Source organism: Anopheles maculipalpis, chromosome 3RL, assembly GCF_943734695.1.
Source record: "Anopheles maculipalpis chromosome 3RL, idAnoMacuDA_375_x, whole genome shotgun sequence".
In the NCBI taxonomy this organism is placed as follows: domain Eukaryota; kingdom Metazoa; phylum Arthropoda; class Insecta; order Diptera; family Culicidae; genus Anopheles; species Anopheles maculipalpis.
Genome location: NC_064872.1, coordinates 30622277 through 30646462, shown reverse-complemented (window position 1 = coordinate 30646462; position 24186 = coordinate 30622277). Strand labels below are relative to the sequence as shown.

The following is a 24186-nucleotide window of genomic DNA, read 5'->3' as shown; positions in this document are numbered from 1 at the left end:
AGGACCGTTCCACCATTGTGAGGGCTGGATATCTCACTACGTGGTATCATCGATAAGTCTAGTAAGCCATTCTAGCCAGCCAAGAAGAGTAAGAGCCTCAAGAGGCTTTGGCCTGCCATTCATTGACTTGAATTTTACCCGTAACGAAGAAGTCATTCATGTGCCCTCAACTGGTACGAGTCCTGGACTACGCTGACGCAAGCTACAATGCACTCACCATTTTCGGATTATGAAACATGGGCAAGTTGAGCTGTTTGGCGGTGCAGACATCCTGACGGTAGTCGAAGCCGAAATGATACGAAGGTTGTAACACATGATGACCATGCCCCACCAGGAAGGGGGTCGTAAACCCGCGGCGTTCTTGAGCACAGCGATATCTAGAGATGAACATGAAGCCCTGCTTCATGGATTATGTTTCTAGAAGCAGTTTCTAGAAAAATCGCTTCCATTTTTCCCTCCATAACACACATAAGTAGCAGCATCGGTATGGTCACATCATATATTTGCCTTGTTTACATGGGTAGCTTATCGTTATCTCATACTCTAGTCTGGACATGCGATTTTTCGACGAATGTGGTACGAAACTTGTAGTTTCCAGGTTAATTTGGTAGTTCATTCGTGAACAACAAGTAGTTTAAGATACTTTGCGTGTTACTCCATCCGAAAATGCAACCTGATCGGCTTGTTCCGATACCGATCGAAAGTCTACCAGCTCTCCAGCAACTGTACCGTCGAGACTGGCCCCAACATGAGATTGTATACAACTGCCTTCAGAACTACATCGAATGGCTTCGAATCGATAGAAAATTGAAAGATTTTTCTGTCTTTTCTCTTAACGATACATGGCGAGAGAACGGTACGTTCATAATACAGGTAAGTACCGCAATATGTTGAAATTCAAGTGCATGATATATTTGATACCTTCCAACACAGGACCGTTATGAACTGTTTTTTCACACGCTCGCACACATCAACGACACGCTAACTCGTGCTCTGAGTCTGGTAGATTGGGACTATTCATGGAAGATGACCGTTTATTACCCTCGCCATCGATCGTCCGTGCTTGAAACTATCAAGAAGCACAATCTACAAATCCAATACGAATTCTGCACTGAAATAATGTATTTGAGCAAGGAAAATGCACTCCGATTTGATGTTACCATCCCGCACAACCTTCAACTACGAACATTAACGAGCGAAGACGCTGTTAAGGCAAACTTACTCTGGCCTTTCCGAGCCGTTGGATCGGAATTTCTTCTCAAGCGTCTTGCCTCGTGGAACCCTAGTGTGGGACTGTTCGATAAGACTACGGACGAAATGGTGGCTTGGTGTTTTCGATTGCAGTGCGGAGCACACGGAGCGCTGGAGGTTCCTGTTGAACACAGACGCAAAGGCTATGGTACGATCGTTGCCAAAGCACTGGCCAAAAAGTTAGCTGAAATGGGCTTCAACTCGTATGCCTTCATTCACACCCAAAACAATCCGTCGCGAGAAATGTTTCAGAAGCTCGGATTTGAAGCCATCGGTATCCTACACTGGACACGCAACGAAGCACGAAAGCTCGTCGAATGGGATCGGTAGCCTGGCAGCAGTCGCCATCAGCTGAGCACGAAGCTCGGCGCCCCATTTTCAACGGCACTATATCGCTGCTTGCCGAAAACTGTTTCACCCCTGTTTGCTCCTGCTTCTGGTAGCGTACGAAATGATTGAATAATCTTATCAGCCTTGTTACAAGACCACCATCGCTTAAATAAACGAAGTGTACCAACACCTACCTAAAACTCAACCTAACACACCGTAATCGTCTGCGGCTCTCTATCTCGTGTGTTTGCTCTGCTGCACTATTTGCGCATCGCTGCTGAGGGAACGGAGTTAGTAGCACTCAAACAAATCAGCTATGCAGAACGGCGACACGCTGGTGCGGATTCCTGCGACCGCCTGGGAACAGTTGCGTGATCTCTACCGGCAGGATTGGCCACGCCATGAGATAGCGTTTAACAATGTGCAGAACTACATACGCTGGATAGAGCGAGATCCGCAGATTAGTGCAACCTTAATTGTTTACAGCCTAAATGGAACCTGGCGGCAGAATGGAACCTACGTAATAATAGTAAGTTGTGCGTTTCCAACCACTGCAGAGATTGCTATAATAATCCAGTTACGCACACTTGCTTGTCCTTAGGATCATACGGAGATGTTCATGTACACGCTGGACAGTACCGGGGAAACGTTAAAGCGGATGCTCCTGCTGCTGGACTGGCACCATAGCTATCTGATGAACATGTGTCTGTACCGTGCTATCGTGCTAGAGGTGTACCAGCTGCATCGGCTCGAGGTTGCGTTTGACAGTGCCGATGTCATCTATCATCTTCCCCAGCAAGTTGCGTGCCACTTTCGATACGATCTTCCGGTCGGCCTTACGCTCAAACGCATCCCGCCGCACTACGCCTCGTTCATCTACAATCAGTGGCTCAATAAATCCGTTGGCACCGAATACTTTATCGAGCGACTGCTCCGATGGAACGTTTCTATGGGTCTGTTCTGTGAAGGGGTCCGCGAACCGTTGGCCTGGTGCATCCGCACGCAGAACGGTGCGCTAGGATTGCTGGGTGTGGTCGCACAACGGAAGGGCTATGGTTCGTTGGTAATCAAAGCGATCGCCAGACGATTGGCAGAGCAAGGCTTCAGTACGTATGCGAGTGTGCGCCGTACGAACGTGGCTTCTCGCAAGCTGTTCGAAAAGCTTGGCTTCCGTATTGCCGGCGAGGCAAGCTGGCTGAAGAACATGAAGAGCACGTTCGAAGGTTCCGAGCTTCGAAAGGTAATAAAAGCATGAGTGTTGATTAAGTTTTTTTTTTGCAAAACAAAGTGTATTAAGGTGTAGTTAGTTAGTGTTGAAAATTCATTCCTGTTACGTGTTACGCCATTTGTTTGTGAACTTTTGTCCAAAACCACTGCTCTACGGCGGTAAATCCTAACTGTTCAAACAAACGCCTCGACGCCATATTACTCTCCACAATGTATGCCTGCGGCAGTTGGGTTCGCTCGTGCAGTTGCTTCGAAAACTCTTTGATCAGCGCACGGCCTATACCTTTACGTCGATGGTCGGGAATCGTCTGAAAAATGGCCAACGCTCCGGTTTGATCACTGGAAGGAATGGTGAATGTTATATTGAATTGGTGTTACCGGCGCTGCCTTTTCTTATCGTATACTCACATCAAACACCACGCTACTAAGTGATCGTGAGGATCGTACACCCCCAAAGATGGATTACGTTTGATCAAGCGGGTGGGTAGATTCGTAAAGACTGGATCATTATGTTGCCACCGCTGTTCGACGAGGACGCTATCCTCTGGCTTTACACCACGGAAGTGAAATCCATCGAGAAGTTCATGGTGTGGATGTTTGGCATCTTCATACGGTGCTAATTGTCTGTAACACAACATTCGCTCATCACTGCTCTTCGCAAAGGAAAGTGCTGCGATCGTACGATCAACTAAATCCCGGAAGCAGGAATCATAAACTAGACTAACGGATGTATCCATACTGCTCATAACCGTTCGAAGCACTCTTTCCAGGCTATCGAACGTGGTTTCTAGTGTAAAGAAAAACAGTTCTTTGCAATCCTATCGGAAAATGGAAGGATTTTTTGTTAATTCCGGTAGCAATAATTTATCACAAGTAACTACCCTAAGGACGAATGTTCCAGTAGTTCGCCAATCCCTTTCAGGGTCGATATACACGTCCACCTCACCATTGCGTGCCAGTTCCCTCCAACTGTAGCAACACTCTAGCGTGTAGAAAGTGAATGCGTACCTCGGCCATCCTACCCGATACAGATCGCGCAGTACGGGTAACTCATCCCAAGAGATCCTCCGAAGGTTTGCCGCTGATGGCATGTTATGGCAGGGATATATGGGATGCTAGAACTTATTTCCACCAAAGCTCGAATGCAACTAGTCCCGCTAGACAATGAACCATTCTTTGTGCAATGAGCGCAATTTCGAGAAGTTCGATTGTTGCTGCTGATGGCGGGCAGGCAAGCAATTCCATAAAAGCCGACACACACGATGAGATGAAGATCAAATGATGGGACATTTTATAAAAAAAAAATACCACTATTATCAAACATTCTGTATTTACATCCTGTATTCTGTATTCTCGTTTAATGTTATGTTAGTAACTTTGGTTACAGACATTATCGATGCTAATTGTAGTTTCTTCATTCATTCTTAGAATATTACATTTCTTGCATTTTTTTTAACAAAAAGACATGCATTAAAACTAAAATTTTCCAATGCAATTCCTCAGTACACGTACATACGAACAGTACAGGTATTAAACGAAGGAAATCGGACTTGTTACAAGTAGGTCGTTACATTAAATAAGGCGAAGCAGCTAGAACAGTTCCACATTTGTCTAGATTGTTTTTATACAATACTGAAGCACAAACAACTACGAACATTTTCCCGCCTTGCAATCCCGATGAGATAAGCAAAATATAAACAGTCGATCAGCATGCTAATCAATCGATCAGACGTTGCATAAGGGTTCCGGATCACAATGCTGCACAGCTACGATCCTGACCCTTTTCCAATCACTGCTGCCAACCATATTTACCAGCAATTATGTGTTTTGCAGCGGAATTCGCTTTGTCGGTAAAGAAGTGCACTCCAACGATCTCACTGAGCAAAACTGTTTTTATTTATGTACGTGTGATGCATTTGTGTGTCTTATCGTCCATAAATCTCCACCAAGTAATCGAGCGGATTGCCGACGAAGCGTGTCTGGAGGGCCAAGTAGACAAACCGCTGGTAGAGTCCACCGCCAGTAATGTGTGCCTGGCCGGTACGGTTGAAGGTACGATCGTAGGCACGAATGGCGGTAATGTTGTAGATGCCGGAGTAGTTGACTGCACGGCTCACAAGACCTCCAGGGATACCGGGTGCCGCGGTCACTTGGCTACGGAAGAAAAAACGTGCTTAGTTGGAAATTACCCGGTCAGGCTATTATCCCAAAATCCGATGAACCACTTACGAATAGAGGATACGATCACCAGGATTGACCGTGCCCAGAATTAGATCCGACGCATGGATCAAACCGAACAGGGCAACGGTAAGAATAACACAAGCTACCAACAACTTTGCCATGATTTTCTTACAAGTCTTTGAACGTGTTTAACTGCTGCAAATGGCGAAGTTACCGTGTGTATTCCGATCACTGATGTGTCTCGCTTGGGTATCGGGACACCTCTTTTATATCGTCTTCGGCCAGCTTCCTATCGTTAGTCGCTTTGGCGCCCATCGATAAAAAGTTGGGAAATACAATACCGGAAGCTGTCGTCGATAAGATAAAGGAAAACATGCTCTTCCATTACGAAACGAGGAAGAAAAATGCATCGAAACAAGGGCTTAGGGCCAGCGGTGCAAAAACAATCTAGCAAAGATATGATGTCAAATGGCACATGTATGTGGAAATACATGGACTTAACAGTCTACAGAAGGTTGCAGATTGCGAAAGTCATCGCTTTGGAAGAAGGTAGCGGGAATGCCCTTAAACAATTAACATGAGTCACAAGTTAATTTACTGCTGCCAGTTTCATGCAATTTCTTGTATGCTGTTTGAGTTGAGTACTATCAATAAAAAAAAACAAAACAAAAAATGGCATATGAAACAAAAAATTTTTCCATAAAATTTCCAAAACTCATTTTGCATTTCTTGAATTTTAAACGTTACTCTTTAAAAAATTACCAATTAAAAAAAACGATAAGGAATTATATTTGTTAATATTATTGCGTGACTTCTTTACTGTAATATACACATATAACAGTTTTTTCCTAATTTAAAATAAATTTTTGAATGCAATAAATGAATTCTATAGAATAATATAAATATCTCCTTTTTAATAAGCATGTTCGTGTATAATCTTGTATGTTCTTGTTTTGTTTCATTTAGTGATTTTATCTTATCTGTAACTCACCAAAATCGGTCAGCGTTCCCCCCGGTATCATCTAAAACAGTCTAGTTACTATAGACTATTAGGAGTAACTGGTTCTTGTCGCATACATGTACATAACGATGATGTTAAATGTTTATAGTTTATTATCTACGTACATTGGACGCACCGGGACGTTGTTAGTAGATTTAGACTATCTGTGCAAAGTGAGAGATACCTTCAGAGATTTGAATTTTGATGTGATCTTTGATATGCTGCCCATTAGCGAACTCGGTTCGGTGGGGCGACTTTTGCACGACATGCGACTAAAGCAGTGATGTCAAACTCATTTTAGCTCACATATGCTCAAATATGAACAAAGTATTAAATAAACGCGATTTATACTGGGATAAAAATGTATTAGAACGCTTTGTGATATGTGTAGGTAGTGTTTAATCTTGCCACTATATTTTGTCACACTAATCTTAGTTCCTGTAATATATTTGTGGGTGACATTGAGACACATGCGAGCCGTATATCAGTAACTTTTATTTCATTTTCAGATTCTAACTCTTAGAGTCAGATATGAGAAGTGTTTTTTATCGTTTCTCAACCTACAAGCCCGATGTGGGTAACCATTTCAACTGTACCGTGCTCAAACACTGATCACAACCAATGGAGCATTGTTGGGCAGGGAACTTGAGGCTACATCTCAATATAGCTCTGTCCTCATTAGATATCTACCGTCTAACAAAATAGCTGTCATTACAAGTTAGTTCTGGTCTTAGTCTTCTGGTCGTTCTGGCTTTGCTCTTATTCTATAGCCTAACAAAGTAGCTCAACCCACACTATGAAGTTATGTTCTCACGAAGTAGCTTATATCTACTAAGCAGATCTCAGAGATGAAACTCAGTTCTTACAGGGTACCCAGTGCAATGATCGAATTCTCTTCTAGTTAACACTACGAAGGAATAATAATAAACTAAAAAAATATGCAATATTTCCCTACATTTACTGTCTAGCGTTCACCACAACCCAGTGAAGATTTTGTATTTTCCGAAAACCAACGCTTTCAAACAACTTTATCGATTTTTCATTATCATGTAAAACATACGCTTTGGAATCGGATCCCGAACGTGCCAGTCGTTTTGCCAGCTCTTCTACCACCAGACGTCCATATCCTTTACGGCAATAGGCTGGCAATGTTTGAAGATCGGAGTGAGCACCGGTTTGATCGCTGCATAAAGCAAAACAAAAATTTTCACTATTGACTATTCTTTGCAAAACAGTGCAGCAGTTATTGCAATCATACCTTAAACACCACGAAACAAGTTCGCCTTTTGCGTTGAACAGTCCAACAGTTTCGTTCAACAGTATCAATCGTTTCAGCAGTCCATACCCTGCCTCGTAGCTTATATGGTTTCTCAGAGGCCACTGGGCGTAGATTGTGTCCAAGTCCTTTGGCAGTAGCTTACTCAACGTGAAGCCGTTTGGCATGGTGGACGAACGCAGAGCAAGCGCCTGTTCCTTGGGCATGAAATAGTAGTGTGCTAATTTACTACTGGACACCGTTAGATATTTATTACTGATGATTTTCTCAACTGCTGGATGGAATTTCTCTAAATAATCCATACTGATTTCGTCGAAGGAGTTCCATCTAATTTGCGACAAAAGTTGTACCAATGTTGTGCAATTTTTGTCGTCATCTTTAGAGTAAAAATATATCTCAAAACCGTCCTAAAAAAATAACAATCAGGAGATGATTTAATCATACAACACACCTATCAAACGATTAGTATTTACCTTTAACACAAATGATCCATTTTTCCTCCAGCCATCGTTTAAAGCGTAACATTTAACATCCAAAGGTTCGTGAAGCCTTTTCCAACTCACATAGTTCCCCAGTAGATAGTAGGCAAACTCGTGCTTTGGCCAATCGCACTGAAACAAATTCCTGAGCTCAGTCCAATGTGCAGGAGCAACTTCTACCAGATGATCACAATCCGTCATTGCAACGCGTCTAGACAAGAAACGAGACTGAATACACAAAGATAATCGTTGAAGTATTTACCAAAGCCTAGATAGTTGGGGCTGATAATGTATCATCGCCCTTTTTACCATAGTAAGAGTGAATTCAGCGTATGAACAGAAAATTGCGGATGAATACATATATTGATGGTACTTTATTATTTATTGGATTGGTCAATATATTGATGGTAACTAAAAAGGAAAATTATTTCAAATTTTTTACTTAACATTTTGAACAATCAAACGCCCATCAAAAAGCACTTCGAATTATAATATGTTGTAAAGTACTACGGTTAACTTTGTTTCATTTACATAATGAGATCTGGTCCGCATTAAACACGTGAGGCGGGAACTGACAATAAATCAAGTTTGTTGTTTGTTTGCTGACTAAGTAACCATAATTCAAGGCATATCTTCCACGATCCATGCTGTACATAACCGTTCGTTTCGATTAAACTACTTGCATTAGGCATCATTATCGTAAGACGAAACAGGCACCACTCACGCAACCCGTAAAGACTCCCAAACTATTACAACCCAGTAGTTGTACTCGTTTCCCAATCATGTCTGTGATCAGTCAGTGATCTAGTGGCGATCCGATCGTAAGCTTGCATTACGTACCTTATCCCAAATCGACATTACAAGTTTTCAACCAAGTTTTTGTAAAATGTGTGCAAGTGTGGTAATTTGTCGGCGTTATGGTCTAAGAATATTTAAAGCCAAAAGGACACCTTTCCGGGTGCTGTACATCACAGTGATACTGTCCGAAGTATTTGCTATGTATTACGACTATTCCTACAGTAATGAAAACCTATCAGATATAGAGGAAAGCATGAAATTGTTGACTGCTAGTGAAAAATTCCAACTACCACTCAAGGGACGGATTATATTTCTAACTTATTGGAACTTGGTAAGTTTTTATAGATAGAATAAAAAAAAAACATTTATGTGCAGATAATATTTAAACAATCAAAGAACTTTCAATGCTAAAATTAAAAAGAAAATATGTTCTAAGAAACACATAACTCATACCGCAACCTATCACTCACTGATCTCACTGTTGTGCGTGATGGGAGATCATTTGGTTGATGTAACTATGTTCAATCTAATTGTGTGCATTTGATGAAAGGTTGTGTGCACCATCTATACTGCAGACAAGTATGAGATAACTAGTGGGAATAATTGGTTGTCATTGAAAGTGTAACTACTTTATTGCTAATAAATACACATGAGGAGTTTAGGCAAATATATTTAGTTAGTAGTAATAGTTTACGCAAGGTCAAACCGTCAGTGACGAATTTAACGGTTGCGTCTAGATGATACGATATAGTAGGGGCTCGCATCCGTCTCGCCTTCTTCTTCTTGGCCTGCTCAGGATTAAGCTTGTCGTATCGACATGGCCAGGTCGCCAATAAGTTTCCAGGAAACTTGGTCTAGGGCTGCAGTCCTCCATCCACGATCTGTATCTGATCTCCAACAGGTTAGACTCCACTTGATACAGCCAACGAGCTCACTGTGCTCCTCTACGCCTCGTGCCGAACGGGTCGCTGACGAGCACCTTCTTGGTGGGACATGAGTCCGGCATCCTCATCACATGCCCCAGCTAACGTATCCTTCCGGCGTTGACTACCTTCACGATATCAGCACCACCAAACAGCTCAGCTAGCTCATGGTTTATTCTCCCTCGCCACACGCCCTGCTCGCACACACCGCCAAAGAAAGTCCTTAGCACCCGCCGTTCGAAAATGCCGAGTGCATTGGCGTCCTCCGTCAGCAAAGTCCAAGACTCGTTCCCGTAGAGGACTAGCGGATGTATCAAGGTGCGGTAAATCGTACATTTCGTGTGATGTTGGAGTCTTCTGGATCGCAGGAGTTTGTTCAGTTCGTAGTTGGCACGATTCCCCTGAATTCCCACGATTCGAGATCGTCGGCGTCAACTGATACTCTGCTTCCGAGTCGGGCTATATCACGGTCAGAGCCTCCGGCAAGCAGGCATTTTGTCTTCGTCGCATTGATGCTCAATCCAATTCTATTGGCCTCACGTTTCAGTCAGTTGTCCGTCCGATGATGTCGAAGTCATCCGCGAAGCCAAGGAATTGGAGAGATCGGGTGAAAATCGTGCCCCGGATGCCGAAGCCCGCGCTTCGCATGAAAAACTTGCATGACATTTTTGTAACTTGCATGAAAAGGGACTCAGCATGTCAGCAAATGAAATATTGTTCAATTCTTTGGTCTGCAAGTTCCAATTGTGCTTATCCAACTAAGAGACGAATGAAATCAAATGACTCTAAAGTAGTAGTAGACTAATGACTATTGCTGTGAGCTTACCTTGTTGGTTGTGGCAAGTAGTGTTCTCTAGTGTGTTGGAGTTCTTGGAGTTCTTCACTAACACGAGATCTCTCTGGGAGTTTTTGGAGTTCTTCGCTCACACGAGATAGCTTTTCGCACTTTTGGAGCACTTCACCCTCACGAAGTAGCTCTTCGCAATCTTTGAGCTCCTCGCCTTCTTGCGGTACCCTTCGCCCTTACGCAGTTGTTTTTCGAACTCTTCGAGCTCTAAGTAATTTGAACTACTTAGCCAAACATGTTTTTGGATTCAAGTTTTCCACTGAAATTAGAAATACGAAAATACTTCTTAACATGATAAGAAAGCTACCAGTACAAAAACCACATCAGTAGACTCATTACATTGAATACTGAACAGTGCAAAACGGGGCTCCTTCATCTCTGGTACGACTTGTGAAAGTGATTATTTCCTACAGCAAGAGACGAATGAAGTCTTAAAAACTCAAAGCCTCAATGAAAAAAATCAATAATTTTTTAAATAGTGAACAACAAATCAACAAATTCGTTGCACTTCGTTTTTATGATTCGATCACTCGCTTCGGACAGAACAAAATCAACGCTTTTGTGCAAGTACTATGATGTCTAGGCTACAAATTTTATTTCAACAACTACTATTTCAACTCATTTTTCTTTCAGCTACCATTTCACACATTCAACATCATCTGTCCAAAGTGCTTGAGGGATTTTTACCAGATGATCAAAACGCCTACCAGTCATTGGAACGCGTTGGCAAGAAATTGGTACTAAATATACAAAGATAATCGCTAAATATACAATAGTCTAGATAGCAGGGGATGAAAGTGTGTCATCATCACTAGTTTTACCACGATAAGAGAAAAGCCAGCATAAACAGAATAATTGCGGTTGAATGTATTGATGGTAAACCAAAAGTAAAATTTAATTAAATCTTTTACAATAGCCGCTAACAATTAGTGTCATATTTTTTCAATCACAATTTTGACAATTCATCATCTACGTAAAGGATTTTCACGATGCAAGTTCTTCAATCTTCCCAATCGTAGTCTGGCACAGTCGGTATCGTTCTCACCCAATACGCTTTTCCATCCTGTTTGAATCCAATTTTTTCAAACATCCTCTTCGATGGTTCATTAGCCACATTAACTAAGCCAAAGCAATCGTGACCGAGGGCGGCAATTTTTTTAGCGGTCGCTATTGCCACAACCGAACCGAACCCGCGACGCAGATATTCCGTATCGACCTGCAGAGCTCCGAGTGGTCCAGCCTGAAGACGGAAACACCACGCTACCAGCTTGCCCGTGGAACACTCGTACAAACCCGCGTTCGCATTCCAGGCCGCTAGCCTTTGCAAGAAAAACAACGAGCCCTGGTGGCGATTGGGCCAAAGATCGTTCGCTTTGACAGCATCTTCCGAACGTAGCGCCTTCAGTTCGAATCCTTCCGGTACGGACAGCTGTAGTGCATCGCAGTCACTCTTTGGCATGTAGTAAACAAATGTTTCACTATCGTACTCTTTCTGGAGATTTTTTGCATCAATCACGTCGATGACCGGCTTGCGATGGCGGGAGAGCAACGAACTCACTTTCAATCCTTTACTCCAATCCAGCAGATGAAGAGCCTTTGTCAGTGAGCGATTACTCGGCTCCTTGCTGTACACAAACAGTTGATAACGATCCTACAAAACAACCAATGTTTGGATCATAATTTTGGTCATCGATTTACGATATGTTGTAACGTACCACAATTAAATAAGTTCCATCTTGCCGCCAGGTTCCGTTCAAGCAGTAAATGGTGAGATTCTTAATGTTGCCATCCTTCTCATACCAACGGATGTAGTTATCAATTGTTGCGTAGGCCACGTGATGTTCTGGCCAACTTTCACGATACAGATCACGTAGTTCGTGCCACTCGTTGGGAGAAATGATGCAAAGCTGGTCCGTAGTGTCCATCGTCTGCACTGTAAATGAGTGTACAGATAAGCATGGATGGCATCATAGAATACATTGAAGCTCACGAAGATACGGTTCTTCACTATGGGCGATGTTACGTATACGATGAATGAAATTTTCTAGCTTTAAATATCTTAAACTGATTGAATTATAGACTGTAGCCCTAATGAAGAATAACAAAAGTAATTGCATATTTCCATGTCTGTTGTAATGCACCTTTTCAAAATTAAATCTTCGGTTTAAGCGATCATTTTGTACTACTTCCCTCTATGTCAGGATATATTGGTTTTGCAAATCGCTCACCCTAAACGTCTCTCAGAACAACTCAGAACAGAAAAAACCGGTTGGTTGACTTGACTTATTTGAAAAATTACATATGCAAAGGTACTGAATGAATTTCAAATATTTAGTTTGAGCGTCTTCTAAGCCTAAACAATAAATGAATCTACGAAAAAATCTTTTCGTGATTGTGAATATTTTTCAAGAAATAAGAAGTATTATATTTTAACATTTTTGTATAATTTTATACACACTTAGAATTTTTTTTAGTCGCATGTGAAATTCCTCTAAATAACATGATTATGCAAAAAACACCTGCGGAAAATATTTTTCTTAGTGAATGCAAAGATTTTAAAAATCGTTCTAAAATACAAGTAACATAAGACGACCTTTTTTAGAGTAAATATATCGTCGATTCGTTTTTAAAAAGACATTTTGGCTTTCTGCGATGCATTTTTTCAATGGTGAAGATATGATTCCGTTTTTCGACGTTTCAGTTTCATATCACTGCTCATCACTCTTCAACGAATTGTCTATTTGAAAATATAAAAAAAAAAACAATTAAAAATTCAGAAAACAATTAAAAAGGCGTAAAAAAAGGGCAAAAATGTAAACACAACAAGAGTACCACTTATTCGGTATCTTACCATCAATATTAAGCAAGCAAAGTGAGCGAATGCCCCAATCGCTGAGCGCTCTCACTGAATGCTGCTCACTACGTTGCGTTGCGTGTGTCCATCCTACACACTCTTCACTCACGCACCGTATTCATATTTCGAACCGAAAAGTGTCATCTTCGCTCACTTTCCCGACCAAACGTACGTCAAGTACGGGGCGCCTCCATCGGCTCTACATATCACAAAGAGAAAGCACTGCTCTCTTGCTCTTGCGTACATTTGCTCTTAATTTTCATGTGGGGTAACCAACCGTACATGCACACTGCACTACAGTGGCGAAGTTACACTCCGGCATACCGACCGACCAGAGCGAATGCTCAACACAAAATTCATTCATTCGTGCCCTATCGGTGGCGGCGTTCGTTTCTCCGTATCAGGGTGACCCACGTTAAGGGTAGGTGGTGCTAGCGTACGGATACCCACTTCTTATCCACAATTCTTTGTGTCCGAAAGTGTTTGCTTAACAGTGATTATATAGTGCAGCATGCGTAAAAGTTTGTCCAGTTACAAATTTAAGTGCGGAAAAACCACGTGCCAGGTGTCTTCACTCCACTGTATCGCTTGTTCATGAACTCTTATAAGAAAAAAAAACAATAGCATATTCATCTAGAAAGGAGCACGTTCTAGAGAAAGTGACTGCAGCAGCGTTCTCTCCGAGCAACAAAGAGTGAAAAATAAAACGCTTTACATACCGTCGGCTCTGCTTTGCCAAGCATTGCCCACTCTGTAATCAAACGTCGCAGTGTGTCTTTCACTCGGCGATACCGTACTTCCGCGCAGACGTTTCCGTGTGTGGTCTTTAAAGCACGACCTTACACAGCGTGACCGCATCATCATCATCGTCTTCAGAAATTATTGCAAAGCAGTGTGTGTGGTCGTTTTTTTTTTTTACTTGTCTGCTTCTTTCTCCTCAAAAGTATCGCATTGCTCGCATTACTGTCAACAGAACGGCCACCGTAAGGTGCAGTTTGTGAAGTGACTATACAATTTCGGGTGTATGTGCACTGGCGATGATACAGTAATTGTAAGATATTTTACACCTCGCTAATGAGCTTGTTGCCTTTCTGTGTTGGTTTTCTGTTTGGTAGAAAGTGTCAAGTGTTGTAAACCGGAAGACTGGAAGATAACGAGCGCAGAACGTACTTATCCGACAGACACGGAAAACAGCTGTCTCCTGTACGTTTCGTAGTGTTTTCCACAATCCCTAGTTCCTTGGAGTGTACGGTTTTTTTTTAGGTGCTATAATTAACAGACAAGTGAGTGAGTGTCTTTAGCTAGCAAAATGTCCAGTGTGCAGCTCTACAAGCTGCCAGCCTTTGTTATTACGTGGCATCTGATCGCGTTCGGGCAGTATGGTTACGCGATTTACTATGATCGCTTCTTCGTCCACATTCCGGATGATCTCGCCGTGCCGAAAATGATGCGACCTACGGAGTATGGTGGACGATCCAAATTCTTGACCTACTGGTGTTTGGTTAGTATAAACAAAGATATCGATTTAGTAAAATAGTTTTAGCTTTCAAATTTTATTACCCACCATCTAAATAATGTTCTCAGCACCATCTAAACAAGTTCTTATCTGAGAGAGAAAATTGAAATATTTTCAATCATTCGTAGAAGAAGGCCTACATTTAAAACATTTGTTTAATCAATAAACAAACTCACACCAGGAACAATGCTGCTTAATGAATAAACTAACATAAAAAAATCCTATGCTCTTCAACTGGATGTTTTAATTCGGTAAATTCACTTCTAAATAGCATTAATTCTGCAAAAAAAAACCCGCCTCAGGAAACCGGATACAGAATGTTGGAGAACCGTTTTAACTGTCCAAATTTAGAAAAGCCTCACCGAAGGTCAGCGAATTCGCCAACAAGACACACCCGCGATGGAAATGTTCTTTCCAGCCGGCACACCGACTCCAGTGTGTAAAACAAATAGCCCTTGGTGTTGTCAAAAATGTGCATATGTTTTGCTTTTTCCACTGGTGCTACTGCTGCTGGCTTCCTTGCTGGCCGCACCGTCAAACATCGCCGTCATCATCAACATCATCAACAACACATCAACTCGCGAAATTCGTTATTGCAAGCGGATCAATAAAGCGAAAGATTTATGGATGGCTTCCGTAGAGGCAAAGCGGAATAAGGTACACAATAAACACACACATGAACACAAAAAAAAAACACTGCACACCATCGGCATTGGAATCGCAAAAAAAGGCAACTCAAAAAAAAAAAAGCACAAGAAACAACATTAAATTTCCAGAGCAGAGTTTCCGTTTTGTGCATTTGCGTTCTTGCCGTTGTTTTCAAGCCTTTCCTTCGGGGCACTTATTACACCACTGTGCGCTTGTTCGAATACGTTCGTATAATAAAAATGAAAACACTTTGGCCGATGATAAAATGTACGCAATTTGTTAAAAATAAAATTTAACATAAACAAATGCCGCTCCACACCAACGGCGCACCGATGCGTACACGCTTGCCCGGTGTTTAAGGAATATCGACAAGTATTTTGATACCGTTTGGCTCAAGCTGCTGGCAGCCGATAATGGTCTACCATTATCGCCCCTGTTGCTGGTGGAGGTGTGTGTGTGTGTGTGGAAAAAATCTACACAAACTGTTTGGTGGAACGCTTGCATAGACGTACTGCTCCTCGATGGAGCCGCCTGGTGACTGATGTGAGTTTTTTTAAAAGCAATTTAATTACCCAGTAATTAAGCAAGTATGTGCTGTTATTTGAGATACACCTGTTCTTAATATACAGAAAAATATATTTCAAACTTTTTTCTTATCTATACGAGTATGGATTTACCTCCTGGTACGTTTCATGAGAATCACCTTTCTATAATCAATTGCTTAGCCAAATCGATATTGTCTTCCACTTCACTTAGCCATCGACAATTTAAAACATTAATCTTTTATGTTCCAAATCTTAAAAAAACGAGAGGATCGAATTCAATTCGTATGTTCGTACGCAATAACACAGTATGGTGTTTTTGTTGGGTTTTTTTTTAATTTGTACTACTGTGTCCGAAAAGTAAGGTGACATTGGATGTCAATTTTTTTCGTTTGTCAATATGTATGTTTTTGACAGTTCTGCCACGTTTCAAGTCGAAGCTATAAATGTGTAAAAAATATGTGAGAAGGTCGAAGACGAGGACCGTCCGGGGACGACGCCCACGTGGTCCAAATCAAGGATTTGGTGGTCAACAATCGTCGGTTGACGATACTAGACCTTTCGGAAAGTGTTGGGATTTCCAAAGCCTCGGTCAACAGATTTGTGGAAGAACAACAGCTGGGTTTTGCACCACGATAATGAGCCCCCTTCCATACGGCCATCATCTTGAGGGAGTTTTTCGCAACAACTGGCACCCATATTGTTCCACAACCGCCGTATTCGCCAGATTTGGCACCAGCCGACTTCTGGCTGTTCAACAAGCTAAAACGGCCGCTTCGGGGACACCGTTTTGACACTATCGAGAAGATAAAAACCGCAGCGACGGCAGAACTAACGGACATCCCAGCATCCGCGTTTTCCATCTGCTGCGTGGAGTGAGAGAAGAGGTAGAAGAGGTGCATTGCATTGGAAGATGATTACTTCGAATGGAAATGATCTTCATTTTGTTGGATATAGAAGCATCTAGTATTCAACGAAGCCAAAAGAGTTTATATGATTAACATAGTAAGCTCATAAAATCAGAATAAATCAGAACCTTGTATTAACTACACGTATCTTTTCACGCCTCAAACTACTCTGTTCTAACACATTTGACCTCTTAAATAAACCATTTAAGAAAAACACGCAGTTAGTTTATTTTTCGGACACAGTAGTATTATCTAATTGTTTTGAGCTATTTCTCTATAGACTTAGTTCTTAACGTAGATCCTTCACGCCGGCGGGCTTGATTATGACTGGTTGGGTTTAAAATTATGTCGCCAAAAATTTTAACTTTGTTCGGATTTTTTGTTTTAGTTTTGATTGATTTAGTCATTCCGATAACGAAAGCATTGTTGTGATAGAAATTCTACGATACTCGTGTTTTTTATCTTATTGTTTTATCCATTAGTGTACGTCATTTCATGCTTGTTAACGTAATATTAATTTATTTTTATATTTTATTTCCAGTAGAAAAAATATTCCTGTATGTATATATATATATATATATAAAATATACTTCAGTATATTTTCAGTCACAAATTAAAAAAAAATTATCAAGAATGTATTACAAGTATTAGACAATGCTAGACAGAAACGATTACTTATTCTATGAGCAAGGTCTGGCAACGACAAATGTCTATCCATCAGCTCTAAGTTATAAATAATCTAAAGCTTCTTTTTGTGTGCGTACATGTGCAAAAATACTGATACATGTGGGGCTTTCATGTTGCGTGTTAAATGTATATTTGAATAATAACATCAACTGTTGCCACACCTTTCTTTAGTCGAGAGATGCAAAAGAAGCTTCTGTTTGCTATTTACGTTAATTTATTCTGCACATGAATGAAGTAGAATACAACATGTTTTTCCATTTTATTGTTCATGAATTATTTAATTGACCTAATGTGACATGATGAAATATTGAAGATATTTAGTACCCAGAGTAATATTAATAATTACTCTAATTAATAATAATAGAATAATTTTTCATGGTAGTATTTTTGTAGTATAAATATTCCAATTATACACATACTCTACAAACAAATAAATTAAGGTTCTTAAAGTCATCCCTACTGTACAGTGCCATTACTCCACGACGCATCATATCGACGAACATAACCAATCCATTTTATATCTACCACAATCGACCTCTATACCGTAGTGAGTAGTCTGAGGTCATTGGTAAAGATCACGATTCCACAACCACTTGAGACAAACAGGGCCAGACGAAACAAATGCAATTCGACCGGTTGCTACTGCTTGTTCCAAAAATCGATAGCTATGTACTTGTTCCCTTTCTTGTACAAACGCCGCCCTTCTTCCAGCATAGACGATGGGGTTGGTAGGAAGTGTGGAACAAATCACATAATCACTTTAACGACTTTGTCCCCTCAATGACTGGCACCAGTGTGTTACGCAAAACAAGCAGCAAACTTTGACTGGCTTCCAGTCTGCAGTTCCAATTGTCAAATTCCGATTCATTTATCATCTTTCTCCAACTGGTTAAAGTGGCTGATAAACGTTTTCCAATAAAAATACAAGTTAGACTTCAACTTTTGCTTCTGTTTGTTTGTTTTTTTTTTTTTTATAGAAACCTTACCGATTGATCCAATTTAGTCGCCGTATTTCCTGTGATACGTACTGTCTTTAAAGTATGTAATACAGGATTGTGTGTGATTCGAGGAATTTCCGAGAGAAAACTGTACTTAACTTGATATACTATATTACCAGTACATCTTATATCTCTTTACCCATTCGCACCTGACCTACGCCATCAGCCGAAGGGCTTCCAGTTATCAAGGTATCTCCTGTATAAACTGGAGATAAGTAAATTATACCGATGATGCACAGTTGTTGATTGGTGCACTTACGTCGGTTGAAGAGTACACACTCTTGGTGATGTTTGGGACAAGAAAGCACCTCTGCCAAACAAACAAACCACCCATGCTCCCGATGGCAGCACGACGTGATTCGCCCACACTTGATGGTAACCATATGCTAGCCAGAAACACCTTGGCCTGGCGAGTGCCAGCGGGAATAGCATGCCGCACAACGATGCGGATACCGACTGTTTTATAGACTCTAATAAAATGTTGCACTGGTGTAGATTGCGGACAAACAATTTTTCGAGGCAGTTGCTGAAGGTCTGTCTAATTGTTACCAATGTCCAAAATTAAGAATGTAAGCCGTACGAAATTTCAACACTCTTAAACACTTCTACAAATAAATATTTATAAATTGCCGTTAAGCAAAATTTTCGTAGTTTAGTGTCTTAAATTCTGTGTTAAGCGATGGTAGAGGCGTCAGCTTTTTTCCCATCCCATCCGGGACCGTTCTTCCATATTGAAATATCTAGGTTGTTCATACAATTAAACTAAGAATTTATAACTCCTTCTCAATATGATGGATTTATCATATTATTGTATGGACGACAGTAGGGCACTGGACCGTAATAATCAATTGTAAATAAAAATTATTGTATGGATGGAGGGATATTGTTTGCAAAATTTGGGAGGGATCGTACAGAAAAGTTGCAACGTTTACTGTCACAGTTTATGTTTTATTTTTATATTATTTACACCTTTTCCAATGGTTTATTGTACAAAAAATATGGATTGATCAAAATTTCTTGAAAAGTATCGCATTGCTCTTCTTACATGAGTTCTTGTTAGATTCATATAATTTTTTTAATTTCCATAACAATTATTCATCGAATCGCTAAATCTTTCTCAAAACTCTGCTAAACACAGGACTGTGACAGGAGTGTCGTGTTTATAGACAACGAGAATATTTGCACAGTCCTCTGAGGCAAAATGATACCGGTGCGAGGCTTTCACACTGCAGGATCAGGTATTGAATCCTATCCAAATCGTTCTCGAAAAACAAAGGCCTTAGGAGTTCTAGGACTGCGTTCCGAATTGCAAAGCTTCTTGAGATGCATTTGGCTTTAATTGTTGGCCATAGTTTGGACACCCATAAGTTGAAGGTGTAGAAAATTTAAGATTAATTATTTAAGAGAAAACCCTCTTCTCAGTTTGTTTTTTGAATCGTAAGTACCCCAAGGGCGAATACCATCATTTGCGAGTGTAGCACAGTAGCACAATAAACCGCAATCCTCATAAAATTATGTCTAAAAATATCATTCGAAGCTACAAAAAAATATATAGAAAAAAAATCCAAAGAAGAAAAACAAAATTGATTGAGTCTATCATTACAACAATACTCACCGCTCTTTCGCACGGTCACAACAAATATAGTAAGGGGAGAAGGGTTCAGCGAACTTCGAGAGCATTCAAGTGAATCAGCTGATATGGCGCTACGCTATATCGGCACTATGCCATTGAACTGTACAAGATGATGTCGCCTGTAACCGATGCATGTACTTTGGGTACTTCGCGGCGCAAAACTACAATCACTTTAGTTTCTAAAGAATCGTTGTTATTTTCTAATTACTTTACAATCAATGTTAGCAGGACCTCGGGATTCGCACGCACGGGAGTTGAGGAATTCTCACTTTGTTTATTTGAGCAGCAGTTTCCGGATCGCGTATTGCGCACGCCTGCTGCGATGCTTTTTGGCTCCAACTGGCATCTGTCAAAATCTGGCTGAAAATGTCAACAAACGCACACACACACGGGCTCATGAGCAGTTGTGGGACGGTGTGTTTTCTCCGCTCCACAAATCGTGCATCGTCTTTTTTTAACTGCGGTCAAAGTACAAAGTGGGGTGTTTGATTGCTCTGCCTCTTGGCTATCGTCGGTGTGGAGATAATAGAGACCTCCGTTTCTTCAATAATGCAGAGTCATCTACGGCACGGTACTATTCGTCAGTAGAGAATCCGGTTCCAGAGGCAGAACTATTCGTGCGCCAAGTGTGTTGAGTTTTGTGTGTGTTGGCGGCCAAGAAACAAAAACAAATCACTGTGAAGTGTAATCACTTTAAAGGGATTCATCACTTGTGTTTGTAATAATGGCCAAATCCAAGACAAACGATGGCTATCAGCGAGGTTTTTATGGTGCACTGCGTACGCTGATGCACTTTATCGTGGCAGTTCAATTTTCGTACGGCGTTTACTATGATTTTACGTACGTTCACTTCCCACCAGGGATGCTCCGGCCGGGTGGAGAGTTTGGTGGGAAACTAAAATTTCTCACTGTTTGGGATGCGGTACGTGCCTCTGTTCTCTATCAACTGAAGCATACGTTTTCTAGAAGCTGCAACTAGCCTAATCAACCTTCTAATGTACCTGCTTTCCTTCATTTCAGATTCTTCAAGCCGTTTACTTCACCATTTGCCTGCTAAATGATTTCATCGGTACAAATGAGGTGGCCCCGAAGCGGATGCCACTCATCCGCAAAGTGAAAGACTACATGCTTGCAGCGTTCGCTTTCCCGGTTGCGTTGAATGTTGGCGTTACCTTCTGGACTCTGATGGCAATTGACCGTGAGCTCGTATTCCCCAAGGTGCTGGATGCCGTTTTCCCAGGGTAAACTGCAACTTCGTGCAAACGAACTTCCTCTCGATCACTCCACATTTCTCAATAACTAACATACCTATCTACACGTCTGCCTTTCAGCTGGCTAAACCATGTAATGCATACCAACATTGTCATCTTCATGGTGATAGAAATCTGCACCAGCTTCCGGCAGTACCCGACGCGTAAAGCCGGCCTAACCGGTCTGGGCATTTTCATGGCCTCGTACCTTGGGTGGCTGCACGTGGTACGACACTATGGCGGTATCTGGGTTTACCCGGTGCTGGAAGTACTAAACTTTCCCCAGCGTCTCGTCTTCTTTGCCGTCAGTCTCGGGTTTAGCGTCGGTCTGTATCTGCTCGGAGAGTTCTTTAACAATCTGATCTGGACGAAGGAGCTGAAACAGCTTCGGACGGCCGGCGGCGCTAGTAAGAAGACCAAATAGACGACACCAGATCGGTGTCGGTCGATTAATTATTTGACAGTTTTTAGCAAAAAGTTTTGCGCGCTACTTGCATGCTGAGCCCCCCCATTGTCATCATCGGGGTGTGCATTTCGGTTTTAATTTAATACATCACGTGTTCGTTTTCATTCAGTTGTGAGCGTTTCGTTCTTTTTTTTGTTTGTGTGTGGCTTTCTGTTACATCCGTTAACCAAAACTGTGGACCGTTCTTCGCCGTTAAACATTAATCCAGATCAAAGGAAGTACTGCTTCTACATCCGGATAGCGATTACTAACCGTTTCTATACATGCGCTCTTTTTCATGAAGAATTAATAGGGTGCAACATAGTCTCGAAGGTGATTTGCATGCATTTAGAGTGTGCGTTTGTGTGTTGTGCGTGATTTTTTCACAATTGTTTTAAATTATTAAATACAAATTTTATTTCTTTTTTTTTTACTCCCACAAAATCACCAAATGCACATTCCCGCTACCCACAAATAAAAATAAAGTGTCTCAACCTATGGTAGAAGATGAAACATCCACTAAGCTCAATGCGATGAATATTGTGTGACGAGCGAGAGAAGAGAGATAGGCAAAGGGACAAAGTTTCTTTTCGGGGCATCGCTAAGCGTATATTGCATACAGTAACCGGCAATAAAATAGGACCACCTGTTATTGCACATCAGGCAAAAATGAGATTGTGGAGCCAATTACAATTACAATGACTAACACATTAAAAAAAATTCTTATTACACAATAATTGATAAATTTTTGCACGGAAACAAAAATGCTCTTAATAGTTCAATTGCTAATGATTATCGGATCCAAAATTTAGTAAAGTTATACCTAGTAGAAATATCAAAATCAGCTGTTTGAAAAGTGGACATGAAAGTGGTCTTATATTGTTGGCGGTTAACTGTATAGGAAATAAGCAAACATAAAGCATATATGTAGTGCATTTACACATTATAGTATAATTGTATTTAACTCGCAAAACGTTGCAGACCAGTACCCAACGGTGTTAGGGGTTTCTTAAGGATTGAGAGCGAATGGGCGACTTTTGGTGGTAGCTGCTATGACAATTTCATGCGCGTAAAGTATATAAATCATCGTCCATTATTAACGTACACTTGCAGCTACTTATTATATTGCTCTCATCGATGTTTTCTAGGCGTAAAAGTAGCAACAAAGGGCACGAATTCAAGGAGCACGATTAATGCTCGATTTAGCAATTTTTTAACCAATTTAGATGTGAATAAATTTTGCACTCGTTTGTATCGTGTATGGACACCAAAAAAAAAAAAAAGGGAACAGGAAAACTTACACATAACATTTGGTCGTTAGAATCATCCATATACTTCATGCCTTCTTTTTTTTTCAATTCTCCGGACATGCATCATGAACACATTACTGATCTAGCTATGTAGCGTGCTGTTGTAAAATTACCCGGACGGACCATTATTTACAATAAAGTCCTTACAAATCTCCAAACCAATACGCGCGTAGATTGCCCAAGACGCAAAATTATATGGCAGCCCAGCGGCATCGGCAGCAAATGATAGTGCTTTGGGGTCGACGAAAACGGATACTTTCTGTTTTGGAAAGTTCTTCTTCCATTTGTTGTGCGCGCGTCGCCCCATTTCTCGTTTGTTCCCCTATTGGCACACTTTGTAGAACCAAATTTAGATGTTGTGTGTATGTGTCGTGATAGGTGTTACCGGTCGTAGATAGAAAAGAGGAACTTAGCGGAATATTAAATGACAAATGTTCAATTTTTACTGTACCAAATTCGAGCGGCAACATATTACGAGTTTTGCGCCAGTGCAACAGCGTGTCACTTTACAAGATTCATCAATCGATTTGTGCTTATTATAGAAATGAAAATAAAACGAGATAGTAAAAAAAACGTTTGTTTAAATTTTTCGTGTTAGCGCGTTAACCCCGTCAAGGAATTGCTTGCCTTCTTCGAAAATGGAAACTTGGCTGATCATCTTCCACGAATGCATTCGGAGCTGTTGGCATCAACATAGGACCTGATATTCAGTTCCCACTACGGGGGAAAACAAGACTACGGTGGGCTGATCATGTCATGTGAATGGCACCGAGCGATCCAACCGGTTCAGTCTGTGTTGGTCGTCCACGTGACAGAAGAGGCCTAATAGGCCTACTTTTTACAGGGAAATATTTTTGGTAAACGGTGGCCAAATGACAGCATATATAATTGATGATCTCCTTGGCTGTGTTCTGGCAGGTATGTATAAAAAACTTCCTGAGCATCCGTTTCCAAAGAAAAAAACAAATAATAAATTCTGTTTATTTGAATTAATATTTATAAACAGAGTAGTAATGAAATGAAATCCGTTTTAAATTGAATATTTTTCCTTTTATTATCATACTCTTTCCGAATCGTTTTATT

The 24186-nt window shown here is 41.0% G+C and overlaps 8 protein-coding genes across 9 annotated transcripts in view; 3 read left to right on the top strand and 5 right to left on the bottom strand.

The window, feature by feature from the left end:
- The window catches only part of LOC126564267 (SUMO-activating enzyme subunit 2-A), a 354644-nt gene that overhangs the window by 45192 nt on the left and 285266 nt on the right, over positions 1-24186 (bottom strand). The window lies entirely within an intron of this gene.
- Positions 667-1581, top strand: LOC126565180 (uncharacterized). The gene is made up of 2 exons (XM_050222327.1): positions 667-873; positions 934-1581. Exons 1-2 carry the CDS (start codon positions 667-669, stop codon positions 1579-1581), a joined length of 855 nt encoding a protein of 284 aa, XP_050078284.1.
- On the top strand, positions 1815-2868 carry LOC126565167 (uncharacterized). Its single transcript, XM_050222314.1, has 2 exons — positions 1815-2110; positions 2183-2868. The coding sequence occupies exons 1-2, from the start codon at positions 1898-1900 to the stop codon at positions 2834-2836; spliced, it is 867 nt and encodes a 288-aa protein (XP_050078271.1). The 5' UTR covers positions 1815-1897; the 3' UTR covers positions 2837-2868.
- On the bottom strand, positions 2919-3933 carry LOC126565205 (uncharacterized). Its single transcript, XM_050222361.1, has 3 exons — positions 3690-3933; positions 3217-3626; positions 2919-3147 (listed from the first exon to the last, which is right to left on the bottom strand). The coding sequence occupies exons 1-3, from the start codon at positions 3897-3899 to the stop codon at positions 2919-2921; spliced, it is 849 nt and encodes a 282-aa protein (XP_050078318.1). The 5' UTR covers positions 3900-3933.
- On the bottom strand, positions 4725-5152 carry LOC126565663 (uncharacterized). Its single transcript, XM_050222861.1, has 2 exons — positions 5038-5152; positions 4725-4962 (listed from the first exon to the last, which is right to left on the bottom strand). Exons 1-2 carry the CDS (start codon positions 5148-5150, stop codon positions 4734-4736), a joined length of 342 nt encoding a protein of 113 aa, XP_050078818.1. The 5' UTR covers positions 5151-5152; the 3' UTR covers positions 4725-4733.
- Positions 6947-7960, bottom strand: LOC126565665 (uncharacterized). The gene is made up of 3 exons (XM_050222864.1): positions 7739-7960; positions 7248-7672; positions 6947-7172 (listed from the first exon to the last, which is right to left on the bottom strand). The coding sequence occupies exons 1-3, from the start codon at positions 7943-7945 to the stop codon at positions 6947-6949; spliced, it is 858 nt and encodes a 285-aa protein (XP_050078821.1). The 5' UTR covers positions 7946-7960.
- On the bottom strand, positions 11313-12268 carry LOC126565171 (uncharacterized). The gene is made up of 2 exons (XM_050222319.1): positions 12028-12268; positions 11313-11963 (listed from the first exon to the last, which is right to left on the bottom strand). The coding sequence occupies exons 1-2, from the start codon at positions 12235-12237 to the stop codon at positions 11313-11315; spliced, it is 861 nt and encodes a 286-aa protein (XP_050078276.1). The 5' UTR covers positions 12238-12268.
- LOC126565268 (androgen-induced gene 1 protein-like) lies at positions 14455-21774 on the top strand. Of its 2 annotated transcripts, none has more exons than XM_050222432.1 (3): positions 14455-14667; positions 21119-21339; positions 21430-21774. In XM_050222432.1, the coding sequence occupies exons 1-3, from the start codon at positions 14476-14478 to the stop codon at positions 21770-21772; spliced, it is 756 nt and encodes a 251-aa protein (XP_050078389.1). In that variant the 5' UTR covers positions 14455-14475; the 3' UTR covers positions 21773-21774. The 2 variants fall into 2 exon arrangements, with proteins under 2 accessions (XP_050078389.1, XP_050078388.1); XM_050222431.1 differs by lacking the exon at positions 14455-14667 and adding an exon at positions 20821-21020.